The sequence below is a fragment of the Squalius cephalus genome, assembly GCF_949319135.1.
Source record: "Squalius cephalus genome assembly, chromosome: 8".
NCBI classification, from domain to species: domain Eukaryota; kingdom Metazoa; phylum Chordata; class Actinopteri; order Cypriniformes; family Leuciscidae; genus Squalius; species Squalius cephalus.
In genome coordinates, this window is record NC_137129.1 from 30,995,931 (window position 1) to 31,009,636 (window position 13,706).

The following is a 13,706-nucleotide window of genomic DNA, read 5'->3' on the forward strand; positions in this document are numbered from 1 at the left end:
CTTTGTACATTGTGCTTGAAATGATAATTTTACACCAAAACACATGATAAGCACATTTCACAGGATTTAAATATAATATATTATATAATAATTGGATAGTATATTACAATAAAATAAACAAATGTTTAAATAAATGTTAAAAAAAATATATATTGATATAGCTAATTTTATTTGGGGAGTTCTTTACACATAGAATGTAATGGTCAGGCTCCAACCATTTTCTTGTTCTATTCATTCTTGCACATGTCCATGTCTCTGTGCGAATGTTGAATAAGCGTTTATCTTGATACTAGTTTATTTTTTAATTTTTTTTTTTTTTTTTACAATTGTTATTAGTATTTGTCTATTTGTCTATCTGTCTATTATATGTCTATGTAGCAACATGTAGTTCGCAACAAAATTCCTTTCGAGGACAGTAAAGAAACATGTCTATTCAGTAGTTCATGCATATACATATCTTTTTATTTATTGTCTATCCAATCCATTCATTTTTGGCTCATGTACAAGATACCTGTTTAATTATTATATTATACCTGTTCAATTATTTTTGAGCAATCACTTTTTCATGCTGCACAGCTGAATATATTATTTCTCTATTTATATATTTCTGTCTACATATTTAATGTATTTGTTTCCTATTTTTTTTTGCTTTATGTAATGATATTATAAATTTACTTATTAAAATTGATAGATAAGTGAAGTATTTTCGCTGTTTTTAATTCTTCGTGTACGTTTGTAAACCATAATTCACATAATTCCTAGTTCACTTTTAATTGTGAATAAACAAATGTCTATTTTTTAAATGTTTATTTGTATATAATCGTAATTAAAATTCTCAGCAAGTATCAGTTCTGCATTTATTTTACAAGACTGAAAAAATAATCCAATTTCCCAACTTCTGAATCCCATTGATTCATGTACTCTGCTAAAAAGCTTCTCTCCCTTTTTTTTTTTTTTTTTTTTTTTTTTTACAGTCTATGGCTAAAAGCTGATCTCAGATCTGCCGGTAACTTCTTGTTCCGGCCAATAAGGCGCGAAGCTTTTCAGCCCAGGTAGCGTGCCATCACACTGAGGTGAAGTTTAAAAATAATATCTACAGCAATAATGTTTTACACACGATGTTATTTAAAATGACGAATTAATATACGTTCGTTTAACTTTACCAAACAGCTAATCTTCAAGTGTTTTTTTGCAGCTTCAGCTACACGTGGACTATTCTGTTCAAACTTAGGCGGGAGCCTTTATACGGTTAAAAACAATGGCAGAGAAACCGATGTGGGAGCAAATCGGCAGCGGATTCGTGCAACACTATTATCAGCAGTTTGATTCAGACCGCGTGAAGCTCGCCGACCTGTATGTAAGTGAATCATTGTATACAAGTAAATGACTGTCATTGAACTTCATTATCTCGCACGATGAGTGTAAGTTTCGTAAACCAGAATTATTTTGTTTTAATCCATCTGCTTTGTGCTTTAGCTCTTATTAGTACGCCATTCTGTGCTTGTATGCCTGATTATGGTATACATTTTTTTTCTCCTTTAGACTGATGCTTCCTGTTTGACATGGGAGGGGGAGGGATTTCAAGGGAAGGCCGCAATCATGACCAAACTAACTGTAAGTTACATTATTTTACTCCAGTCTTATGCACAGTTGTCTTTCTAAGTTTAACAGAATGTTCCTATCTGCAGAGCCTTCCCTTTCAGAGCATTCAGCACAGCATCACAGCTCAGGACCATCACCCGACTCCAGACAGCTGTGTCATGAGTATGGTCATGGGCCAGCTCAAAGTAAGATGTGATCAGAGATTGCATTTATTAAAACGCCTTTCATCAGGCAACTGTTTGTTTGTCAAAATTGATTAATTGGAAGATGTATGTGTTTTTGTTCAAAGAAAATGGCACATTTTAATACCTTTCAAAACCAGGGATATTATATATGGGAGCTTGTTTAAAGTCATCATAAAATTAAAAAAATGTGTTAGTCTGCAATGAGTGAAGGATGGAGAGGAGGTGCGCTAAAGTAAAACCCCGCCCTCCATTCAGTATTTTGTTTCTCTCCAAGTAGGGGTCACTGCATCCTGCGTTGGACATCCAACCCCGCCCACATCCAAGTGTGATATCAGAAGCCTCACCCATGTCCAATAGACCTTATGCGCCAGAGAAACGAGGGCGCCGCCATCTTTAGAATATTGTCTTTTAACTTCCGTTTTTGCGGTCGCTCTGTATATTTCTATGGCGTTGCTGTCCAGGAGTAATTAGCTTTTGAAGTGGATTTACTTATTGTAAAGTTAACGAAAGTTATCTTGAGGACTGTAATGTTTAAAGCAGATGACTTAACAAATGTCAGTCGACCGGGAAGATTTTAAAACGAGCCGTTCATTCATAAATACGCAAAATCGCTGTGAAAATACAGACCGGAAGTCAAAAGACAACGAGCGAAGCGCTGAAAAGGGGCGGGGCTACATACGGTCTATAGGTAGGGTAGGTTTTAGGAGTTTCAGAATGTAGGTTCTAGATTAAAATGTTTTTTCAGGCGTAAGGTTACAGTGACGGGTAGGTTTAGGGATCAGTGTTTGGTGTAGGCAATCAGTACTGTGATTTACATGACCTGTAAAATCTTAAGAATCGCTGCAGGGCGGAGTTTCCACTGAACTGATTTGGGAAAAATCAGGCCAATGAGAATGTTCCATATTTGGACTTGGGCGAGGCTTTTGACATCACACTTGGATGTGGGCCGGGTTGGATGTCCACCGCAGGCTGCAGCAAGACGCTTCTCTTTCACTTATACGAAATACGTCACAACACTGAAGTGAAGTCGGTAAACTTCCGGTTTGCGGGGATTTTAATAAAAAAATAAAAACCGTTATTGAAACGGTTAATAAAACTTTTTATCTCAAAGTTCTGACTTTTTTTCTAGCAAGTGTTTATTTCTCACAATATAGACTTTATAACTCGCAATTGTGAGTTTATATCTCAATTCTGAAAATATCTCAAAAAGTCAGAATTGTGCATTATAAACTCCAAATTAAGTCAAAATTGTGAGATTTTTTTTTATATATGTATATGTGTGTGTCTTGTCTATAAAAAAAAAAAAAAAAAAAAAAAAATATATATATATATATATATATATATATATATATATATATATATATATAAATATATAACATAAATATATATATCACACATTAGTTGTTAAAAAGTACTGATGTTGGTATCAAGTCGGTACTGAAATGTAAAAAATGACGCTTTGAGCACAGTTGAGCGGAATCGTAAACACCTCTGATTGCCTATTTTACTCACGCTCATCCGATATGTCTGTGATTGGCTACAAACGCTCCTGCTCCTATTTTTCACTTTCACGTATCGCGAAACTCTCATGGCGTATCGAATTCCCGCCCCCTGCTGCCCCGCCAAGCCCAGCCCTGGCCCATTGTTGAGGTTGACCTCACAAAACAAATTTTTCTTCCTTGACATTTGATTAAATAGTACTAGTGTAATGGTACATGTATTCGTCCCGCAAATTGTTTGTGTGTCTTGTGTACAAGAAGAAATCAGCGCTGTAGCTTAACCACCAATAATCGCAGGAAGCCCCGCATTTTGTAACTTTTGATAAGAAACTGTCATTTTTCAAATTGTCAATTTTATCATGAAATTAAAAAAATAAATGCCGTTTTGATGCTCTTAAATGTGGCTCAGCTCTTCAACATTACATAATAAAAGTCCAGAATTATGAGATAAGTTGCAATTACTTTTTTTCAGTGGCAGAAACAAGCTACCATAATTATAAATAGTTATATATTATTGTGTTTATAATTATTATTGTACACAGTAATGTCTTACAGTGTAGGCTGTAAAAAAATCATGAACATTTATATTGTTTTTGTGTATTTTACAGGCTGATCAGGACCAAGTTATGGGCTTTCAGCAGGTCTTCTTGCTGAAGAATGTAGATAACAAATGGGTCTGCACCAACGACATGTTCCGATTAGCTCTTCATAACTTTGGAGCATAGTATTTAGTATTTACAGTCCATGCAACTTTTGTATCCGGAGAATGGTTACACATTTCACATTCTGAACTGGTTTCATCTTACTTTGCCAAAGATTTTGAAGGTCCATGATCATCTCCAGATAAGAAAAAGACATGTTAAAAACAACTGATTATAATAATCGTAATTTGTATGTTGTGGAATGCACTGTGTGAAATTAACTTCAATTTGATAATAAATTTCCCATTCATACAATCCATCTTTGAATACTTGTGCTTCTATATTTTGGTAAGACTTCTTGGATGTTGATTTATGATCATCTAAATGACACATTTTACATCAAACAATCAAGGCCGTGACAAAAGTATTAAAATTAGTAGAAAAACATTGGCATGTAAGTTCATAAGAAAACATTTCTGCCATTACAGAAAAAAAAACAAGAATGTTTTTGTCTGAAGATTTAAAGATTGTCTATCCACCAATGCATAACTACCAGTTTTAATCAAAGACTGTGTGTAAAACAAATAGTTCTGATACTGGATGCTGATTGCTTGGTCAATACTGTATAGTCAAGTGAAGTGGTTTATTGTCATTTCTGTCAGAGGAAGAAACAAAATACAAGGAATGAATGTTAGTCATAACAAGGCTAACATTTCCATATGTGACCAGAATACACAGGCAATAAAAAAAAACTAGATACAAATAGAAACAAGACAAATACACAGCAAAGTAGCTGCTGCGCAGCACCCATTAAGGCCATTTGTATCTTTTGCACTGTATATTGCATATTATATTGTGTTAAGAGGTCAGTTAGTGACATTTAGTTAAATTGTTGGTCAAATGTTTTTCAATGTGAATTAGCAAGACGGGGTTTGCCAAACTGCTTTGGTCCACAGCAAATTACGCAACTTCTTCGCACGCTTGCGTTCCTGCTCTCATACAAATTAAAAGAAGAGAATGAAGCACAAGCCTACTGTGACTATGCCGTTTTATTTTATTTATGTTTTTGTAGTGAATTCAACATGAAATAATTTTCTAAAACATTAAAAAATTTAATTTATTTCACATACAACATAGAATTGCAGAAATTTCCAAAATTAGCACTGATTTTAGAAGATCTTTTAAAGAAATTTTGATCGGCGATATAAAAAACAATATTAACTAATGTGCGACGCATTGTAACCATTGTTTGAAATGTTATCAGGTCATTGAATTAAAAAAAAAACAGGATTGCTGAAATTTGCAAATACGCATTATTTGTAATTTTTTTTTACATTTGATCGGGACTTAATTTTAAATTTTAAAAAATGCGAACGGAATATATGATCAAATCTTTCAAAAATGGCTGCTCATGAGTTGTCTAAAGTAACTTTTTGTCATGAAATAAAAAAACAGAAGTGAACTGTTAAAAAATTCATGCCCCGTCATTGCAAGTAGCTATAAGCCGGGTTTTTTTATGTCTTTGCTAGTATCTGTTACTTATTACCCATTGGATGAAGACTAGTGGTGTGATATGACTTCAGCAACAAAACCCCTCCCATCTTGTGCTGTTGCTTAGCAACGAGCTGTCTGTTCAAGGTGCCATCTAGTGGCTATGCCTGTGAATTACAAGGAAGTGCGCCCCCTCATGACCAGACCACTTCTAAGTAAGTGCCTTATCATGATGAATATTTGAAAGACTGAAAATAACCACAACCAGAGTAGGTCCCAACTTAAAAGTTGTATATACTACTCCAAGTGATTACCCATGAAAACCAGCAGGAGTGATATATAAGAAAGTTTTTCCATTTGAAGCATCCTAAAATTCGATTGGCCAGGCACACAGTATGATAATTATGCCCTGACGTCACTTCCCAGTTGTTCAATGCGCCATTTTCTCGACTCTAAACGGCAAGCACAATAAATGAGTCCTACTTGCAAAAAAAATAATAAATTCTCTTAATTGCTGGTTTCCATAGTTGAGAGCGCAGAATTATTATTTCAACATCCTACACCGCTTCCACGTCTTCTATCATCGGTTTTGGCAAGCACGCGGATTGGTGAAAGTAGCTAAATCCCCTCCTTGCGTCTGTGTGGCGGTGAAAAAAGGTAATGTCCTCACAATTAGATAGCAGCGGGAACATTAGCTTTTGCCTTTGGTTGTTGCGGGTTCGGTATGATCAGGAAGTAGAACGACGAAGCCCATTAGCCGAGAGCTGTGAAGAGGTTACTTTATGACATCACTGCGTTATTTAGAATCGCGCGTTCTAGAAGGGAATCAGTTGTTCTGCGATGTGGAATCATTCCTGTCGAATTCTCATTGATGCGGGGCGCTTGCTAAATTACATTTGGCTAGTTTAGAGTTACATTTGACTCTATTGTTTCCAAGATTTAGTATCCTTTGGCGGGCGCGGATATGTTTGGGCACCGGTCGTAGTTGATGATTACAATAAATAAATAATCACAGCTTGAATTTGATATTCGCTTTGGCACTTATGACAATGCTGTCATAAAGTGTGGCATTTGAGTGATACATGGCTGAGATGTGATATTTTGTCTTGCATTAGTACACGATATCTGCCATAGCACTAAATATAGATGGGCAATAGCGTGTTGATTTCTAACATTCTTGAATACGAAGTTTGAGATATAGAGGTGTAATTTGCTGTGGAACTGAAATCATCAGATTGTGTTATCACTGCATGTTCAACAGGCTGAGATGTGAAGCACTTTATGACCTATTAAGAACATTATACATGCGACTTTTGACCACAAAATAAATCTTTTTTTTTTTTACCCAAATAAAATGAAGGAGAGTCAATGCACTTCTTTTCATCACAATTAAGCACGATTCTCCCCCAAATTCTTAAGTGAGTAATGATGATGATATTATATAATGGGTTAATTTCTGAAATGTTATAACCTTCCAGAAATGAATCTAGTCAAAAGTTACAATTTCCAACATATTTCAAATTTGCACAGGCAACACACCTATTTGTTCAGACTGACTAATTCAATAATTAAGTTAAAATGCCTGAAATACAGTTCCAGGTGGGAAATATATAAAATCACATATTTTAAATAAACTGGGAGAATAACGGCAATTATAGAAGAAACCTTCAAAAGTAAATCCACATTGGCATTACAGTAATGAATATGGGAGAGAGACTATGTGTAATTGTCATGGGGAAAAAAATCACTATAAATCATAATGTTCTTTTGGGGGCTGAAATATGACATGTTGTTGTGAAATTCTAATTTTTATTAAATTGCTCCTGAATTATGCAAGTGGAAGTATTTATCACCAGTGTTACATCTATGATATAATTTAAAGTATATGAACTCTATATGCTGTTTTCACCACTACTAGTTAAGTTATACTTAAAGTGGGATTTCATATTTTGGGATACTTTCTAAAGTATTATGCAAGTATTTAATAATATTGATTCACTGTTATTAAGGGTTTAACAGCGAAGTATTTTAGGCTTTTTTCCCCGCTCTTTTGATTTGTGTACTCAAATCTGAACTGAATGTCCATACTGTTATTATGCAAGGGATGAATTTGCATCCATTGCTCGGACACTGTAGTCATGTGGTATATCTATGTCAATTTCCATAGTTATGATGTAGGTGTCCGCATGGTGTCCGCATGGTGCCCGAAGAGTTCCTAAAAAAGCTAAGAGTAACAAGCTACAAGGGCTTGGAATTTAGAAAGACTGCTAGCTAGGGACATGTCCCTACCAACATCCAGCGACTACTGACCAATTTTGATCAAATAATTAAAACATAAGTATATATAATTGTCTTTCTGTGTCTTTTTGTTATAGACAGAGTCCAGGTTGAGATGTTTTTTCAAAAAATGATTTTGTGGTGTTCTAAATGGTGTTGTAAAAATTGAATTGTGTGTGTGACTGAAAACTAAAGTGATGTGAGTCAGCGATGCAAAAAAAAAAAGTCTGCCTGTCTGGGCAAAAAGTGATTGGATAAGAAGTATTTCGTGAAATACCCCTAAATCTGTCGCTGAGCATTTATTGTAGTCTTGCATAATTAGGCTATAGGTTTTCAAGACTGGTCAAGAAATCTAAATAAAATCACAAAATAATGACATCATTCGAATAGAAACCACAGTGATTCTCTTTCAGGTGTAAGACCATGTACCAGTTTCCAGTCAGAGGGTTGGAGAAGATCCGCAGAACAAGGCGGAAAGTGAAAAACATTCTTGGAGAATTTGGACTCGAAGAATGTATGAATTTGGGCCAGGTATGTTATAGGCTACATTTCAATAAAAATGAAACACGACAACTGAAATCTCATGTCCATGTGTATCAAAATAACCTTTTATTTTAAAACATTTATTTACATTTGAAATGTTATCTCTCCTTTTTGTTGATCAGGAACTCCAGGAATTTTACCCAGGAGACAATGTTTTTGATGCCACAGACTGGTGCAGTTTATCTGATGGCTATGACGGCCGGTGGAGAAAGAAGGTGAATGTCACTTTAATAAATGTGCTTAGTAGGGCTGTCACGATTCCTCGAATAAATTCGAGTATTCGATTTAAAAAATCCTCGATTGCAATTTACCCGTGTCGAGTAACCAGTAAAATACTGAAAGTGGTGCATTCCACAGACGAGAATCCATGAACCGCATTATTAGACCATTTTCTAAGGATGCACAATGTATCAAAAAAAAAAACATTTAAAAACTATACTATAGCATAGTGCTATTGTGAATTTTCAGCTTCAATTTAAAAAAAATATTTTGCCCTGTGGGTTTAATATATATGCGCTTTATTTACATTACTGTACCCATTACTAACCCATGCGTGTATGTCACGTGCGTCTCAGAGCAGCACCGTTCACAGTAAATGCTGCACCACATGAACTGTTATGAGACGACGAGAATACTTTTTGTGCGCAAAAAAACAAACAGAAAAAACGACTTTATTCAACAATTTCTTCTCCTCCGGTGTCAGTCTCCTATGCTGATCACGTAGTAAACACAGTGGAGCGCTTATACACCAGAATGGCGACTCAGTATTGACCGACGCTGTTCACGTGAGCACCATAACGCATGCGTGTGATGCTGACACAGGAGCTGGCCGCCGTTCTGACGTAGAACCCAGAATCACTGCATTGTGTTCACAACGTGATCAGCGTAGGAGACTGACACAGAAGAGAAGAAATTGTTGAATAAAGTTGTTATTTCCGTTTGTTTATTGCGCACAAAAAGTGTTCTCGTCACTTCATAACATTAAGATTGAACCACTGTAGTCACATAGACTATTTTAACAATGCCATTGCTACCTTTCTGGGCCTTGAAGTTTGCAATGACGTTGCTGCCTATGGCTGGTTCAGAAACCTCTCGGATTTCATCAAAAATATCTTAATTTGTCTTATGGATTTGAAAAGACATCAGGGTGAGTAATTAATGAAAGAAATTAAATTTTTGGGTGAACTAACCCATTAAGTAATTTTAAAGGCTTAGGTCTTTGCTTAGGTCTATTTTTATTGCCACAAATAAACAGCAGATTAATCGTCAAAACAATCGACCGATTACTCAATTACCAAAATAATCATTACTGACAGTCCTAGTGCTTAGCTTTTTTTTGAGCAAAAACTATTTAAATACTGAGCATTTCTGAATATTGTGTGACAACTGGCTGAAATTCTTACCAACTGTTCTCCATTCTCAGTGGGAATATCGTACTCAAGGTTTGTGCTGCACCTTGTGCGAGTTCTCTACAAGATCCTGGCATGCCTACAAAACCCATGTTCAGCGCTACCATGATGAAGAAGAGCGTCTGTGCAAGCTCTCTGCCTGTACTTCCTGCCCGTTTATAGCCCACCCAAGATTGGTCTCCAGGCACCTCAAATTGTTCCACATTGAGGACGCAAAGTTAGAAATCCCTGCTATCCCTGCTGTCCCGCAGCTGCCTCCAAGGGCTGTTAACGGCACCACATTTCAGTGCCGAAGATGCCATATTCAAGATACTCTTTTGTACAGTGTGAAAAAGCATGTTCTTCTTTATCACTACACTTCCACGTTGAATAAATATGCCGGGCAGAGATCGGAGCGGGAACTTCTGACTCTAGGAGACAGGTCTCAGAAATTCTACTGCAAAAAGTGTTACGTATCAGCTGAGACATCCGAACACTTGCTGTATCATCTTCTAACCTCAGAAAAGCACAAGGAGCTTGATGTGCATATCAGAGCTCTAATTTTTGAAACAGACAGTAAGAAACAGTACCCTGCTTTAGCACCGAAAACACAAGGCCCTCCTGCTGTCTTGATGATGAAAGATCCGCCAGCGGTGACCGCTACAATGGCTACTGGTGTAATTAAAGGGACAGAAAGTGGTGGATCTGCAGTCATTGCTGCCCCAGGAACAAGCCAGGTGTTTCTCCCAACTCAAGCTTCTGCTCTGGTTCAGCTTGCAAGCGCTGAGGCGAAGGGTTTACTGAGGCCTGGAGTCCCACTGGCTTTTCAGAACACCCAAATCACCAGACCTGCTCTGCCTCCTGCTCCTAGCGGCATTTCTCAAAACCAGATGTCCGTCAGAGTAGGCCTACCTAGTCAGGCACAACTGCAACCCGTTTCCCGCCAAATTGTCCTACCACCAGGTGTACGTCTTAATGTACCCGCTGTTAGGCCACCGCCACCTCAGTCCCTCGTAGCTAATCCAAGATTGCCCTTAAATCAACCCACATCTGGAGGCACCATGCTAACCTCTCAATCCCTTCTGAGTCATTTGATACCAACTGGCAACAAAGTTGATGGTTTGCCTACCTACACTCTTGCACCTTTGCAGGTCCTATCGGTCCAGGGAAATAACTCCCAAGGAGTCAACAAACCACCGCTGCCTGCATCCCAGAACAACCCTCCTGCTCAGCAAAACAAACAAAACAGCTCTTTGCCGCCCCCCAAACAAACCAAGAAGTGGATCACATGTCCTATTTGTAATGAACTCTTCCCATCTGATATCTACGAGTCCCATCCAGAGGTTCACAAAGAGGTAGCTAAATTGCCCAAGATTGGTCTAGCTGCTCGTGCTCCATTTTTGAGAAAGATGCCGGATAAGACGGTGAAATGCCTGACATGCAAGATCTTGATTTCGGAAAAGGGAGTTTTTGAACACCTGCTTCATGGCATGAACTGCTTATTTTGTTCTGGGCTCTTCTACTCCATCAAGGAGCTTGTCGACCATATCCAGGTGGAGCATAATGTGAACCGAAAGAGCAACTGTGACTTCATGAGGCGTGAATACAGACTGTATACTGATGATTCAGGGAATCTGCTTTTCCCTTACTTCGACATCCGAACCACGGCTCCTAAACTAATAATGGGTGAAAAAGAGCTCAATCTTGCATTGGTCACAAGCTCCCTCGATCTGATCTTTGTGAAGATGTTGCCCAACAATCCTCAGGGTGTTGGAAAGCTGTCCGCACCCTGCAAGATGCCCACACCCAATCCTAACAGCACAGAGTGCCCCTTCTGCTCGGAGAAACTTCTGAACAAGGAATGCTATCAAATGCACCTCAAAGAGAAGCATTTCATCGTGCCCACCCTGCATGCTATACTCAAAACGCCATCGTACAGATGCCTCTACTGTGGTGGTGTGTACACTGGGAAGACCACTACCAAGGCCATCATTGTCCACTTGTCTAAATGCCGCAGTGCACCGAAGAGTCTCAAGGATAGTGATAAACTGACTTCAGGATTAGCTATTACTCCCAGAGCAAACCGAGCACTTGTGTCATACCCTGCTCATCCAAAACAGATTACTGGTCCAACCCCGACCTCAGTTCAAGCCTCTGTTCCTGCCACAAAGCCACTGGAAACCGAAGCGGAGATGCAGAGCAAGTTGCGCCTGGAAGTAGCCTTCAGAGAAGCTATGGAGGCCAATAGAAGAGAGCGGGAGGAACGGTTGGCAAGGAAGAGAAAACTCGAGCGAGATAGGTTGGCTGGTCTGACGCTCCCTTCACCTGAAGTAGTAATCGATCCTTCCGTACAATTAGCATTGGATCCTACTGGAATGGAGTTGCGCCCCTTTGAAGAACGACGTGAGTTTGTCAATAAGTACTTTAATACACAGCCTTACCCAATCAAGAAGGAGATCGTTGCCCTGAGTAACCGTTTACTGCTTAACAAAACTGACGTTGCTTGCCAGATTGGCACGAAGCGTACCAGATGTCTGAAGAACATACAGAAAACCAAGGCTGTGGTACTTTTAGGCTTCAATATGGCGGAGTTGATGAAGCTGAAGCATAATCTCTTCATCCCAGAGATTGAGCCCGAGAAGCTGGTCACCGTGACAGACACAGAGATGGAGGTCGTTAACGACTAGCTTGGAGACGATAGTAATAAAGACAAGGAGGACTTGCAATGCAAATTTTACTTAGAGCGTAAACTGTTACCTGTTCCTTGAGACAATGCAAAATATGTCCCATTCTCACCAAAACTAGTGTTAAACTGTTAACCAAGTAGAACTTGAGAGGTTGAAACAAGCGACAATGTGTTTGATTTTTGTCTATTGTTAAATAATGTATGTGAATGCTTATGTTTTGTTTCATATTAATCATTTTAAAGTATACATCCATTACTTTTCACTGAGACATCACTTCAAGCAAAGTTCATGTAAAAATAGATGTTTGTAGCCCATTTATAGTTTTAGGGTTGAAAACAAAACAACATGTGTGATTATACTTTTTATATTTTCCAAACCTCATAAACTATTTTTGTGACATTTTCTTTATATATTTGTTGGAATGCTATGGTTACATTTCCCTTTTCTTTTAGACCATGTATATTTCTATTAATCAATTCCATTTATTGTTAAATTTCATTTCTATTTTTCTTGCCTTATACTTTTATAAATATGGTATTCAAATTATTGTTTTGATTAGATTTTTTGCCAAAAAACTTTTCTCTTATTAATTAATGCTGCTTACCTAAGTGACATCCTCACAACTAAAGTGTGGAGCTTTGCAGAGAAATTTGATTGCAGTTCATTTCACTTGTATAATGATTGTAAGCATCAGGATATTTTGTAGACTCTTGGTTTCCCATTTTATTTCCCTTGTGCAGTAAGTAAATGACAACATCTAAGCTTACAATATGAAAACTGTAAATAAATTAGAGCATATAAATATACATACAAGTTCACTTTTTTCAGTTGTATGTTCATGTGTAGTAATGGGCATTGTTAAAAACTCAAACGTATTTGTCATTATCTGAGAACAACATTTATTAGTTAACCATTATTTAAACTAGTATTTTTTTTACAGAACACAAATTGGGTTTTGAAGATCTAAAATGTTATCAATATACATATTTGCTTGCTAACACATTGTTCATGTCATAAGATCAATTACTTACAGAATCCCTCTATAAAGGTTTCTTTCCCAGGTTGAGTTAAATGGTCCATTGGTGTGACATACTCTCATACTCTATTCATACTCTCAATTAAAATAAATTCACAAAGGCTGAATGCATAATTATGAAATTGCAAAGTACTATTCAGGATAGTTTTGTCTGCAGGACATACTTTCCAAAAGTATTCCATGTTAACTACCATTATTTAACTACCATTATTTACAGTACAAAAATGGGGGGAAATAAACATTTCACTTTAATGCTGTATCTTTTCAGAATAATTGATTCAAGGAATAAATATCTTACGTTCTTTTTTCTTGCCTACACATTATCCATGCTGCCATATTGTATTGTATTATTCAGGA

General features: G+C 37.2%; 3 protein-coding genes across 4 annotated transcripts in view; 2 read left to right on the top strand and 1 right to left on the bottom strand.

Moving 5' to 3' along the window:
- The window catches only part of satb1a (SATB homeobox 1a), a 237,216-nt gene that overhangs the window by 162,292 nt on the left and 61,218 nt on the right, over positions 1-13,706 (bottom strand). The window lies entirely within an intron of this gene.
- nutf2l (nuclear transport factor 2, like) lies at positions 988-4,245 on the top strand. Its single transcript, XM_079878544.1, has 5 exons — positions 988-1,073; positions 1,196-1,357; positions 1,543-1,614; positions 1,689-1,787; positions 3,895-4,245. The coding sequence occupies exons 2-5, from the start codon at positions 1,259-1,261 to the stop codon at positions 4,009-4,011; spliced, it is 387 nt and encodes a 128-aa protein (XP_079734670.1). The 5' UTR covers positions 988-1,073; positions 1,196-1,258; the 3' UTR covers positions 4,012-4,245.
- adnp2b (ADNP homeobox 2b) lies at positions 5,851-13,658 on the top strand. Of its 2 annotated transcripts, none has more exons than XM_079878554.1 (4): positions 5,851-6,075; positions 8,109-8,226; positions 8,361-8,453; positions 9,662-13,658. In XM_079878554.1, the coding sequence occupies exons 2-4, from the start codon at positions 8,119-8,121 to the stop codon at positions 12,311-12,313; spliced, it is 2,853 nt and encodes a 950-aa protein (XP_079734680.1). In that variant the 5' UTR covers positions 5,851-6,075; positions 8,109-8,118; the 3' UTR covers positions 12,314-13,658. The 2 variants fall into 2 exon arrangements, with proteins under 2 accessions (XP_079734680.1, XP_079734681.1); XM_079878555.1 differs by having other exon boundaries at positions 5,935-6,010.

Coding starts and splice junctions, on each gene's coding strand:
- nutf2l (XM_079878544.1), top strand. CDS start 1,259: ATGGCAGAGAAACCGATGTGGGAGCAAATCGGCAGCGGATTCGTGCAA. Junction 1,358..1,542: donor TGAAGCTCGCCGACCTGTAT/GTAAGTGAATCA, acceptor TTTCTCCTTTAG/ACTGATGCTTCCTGTTTGAC. Junction 1,788..3,894: donor TGGTCATGGGCCAGCTCAAA/GTAAGATGTGAT, acceptor TGTATTTTACAG/GCTGATCAGGACCAAGTTAT.
- adnp2b (XM_079878554.1), top strand. CDS start 8,119: ATGTACCAGTTTCCAGTCAGAGGGTTGGAGAAGATCCGCAGAACAAGG. Junction 8,227..8,360: donor AATGTATGAATTTGGGCCAG/GTATGTTATAGG, acceptor TTTGTTGATCAG/GAACTCCAGGAATTTTACCC. Junction 8,454..9,661: donor ACGGCCGGTGGAGAAAGAAG/GTGAATGTCACT, acceptor CTCCATTCTCAG/TGGGAATATCGTACTCAAGG.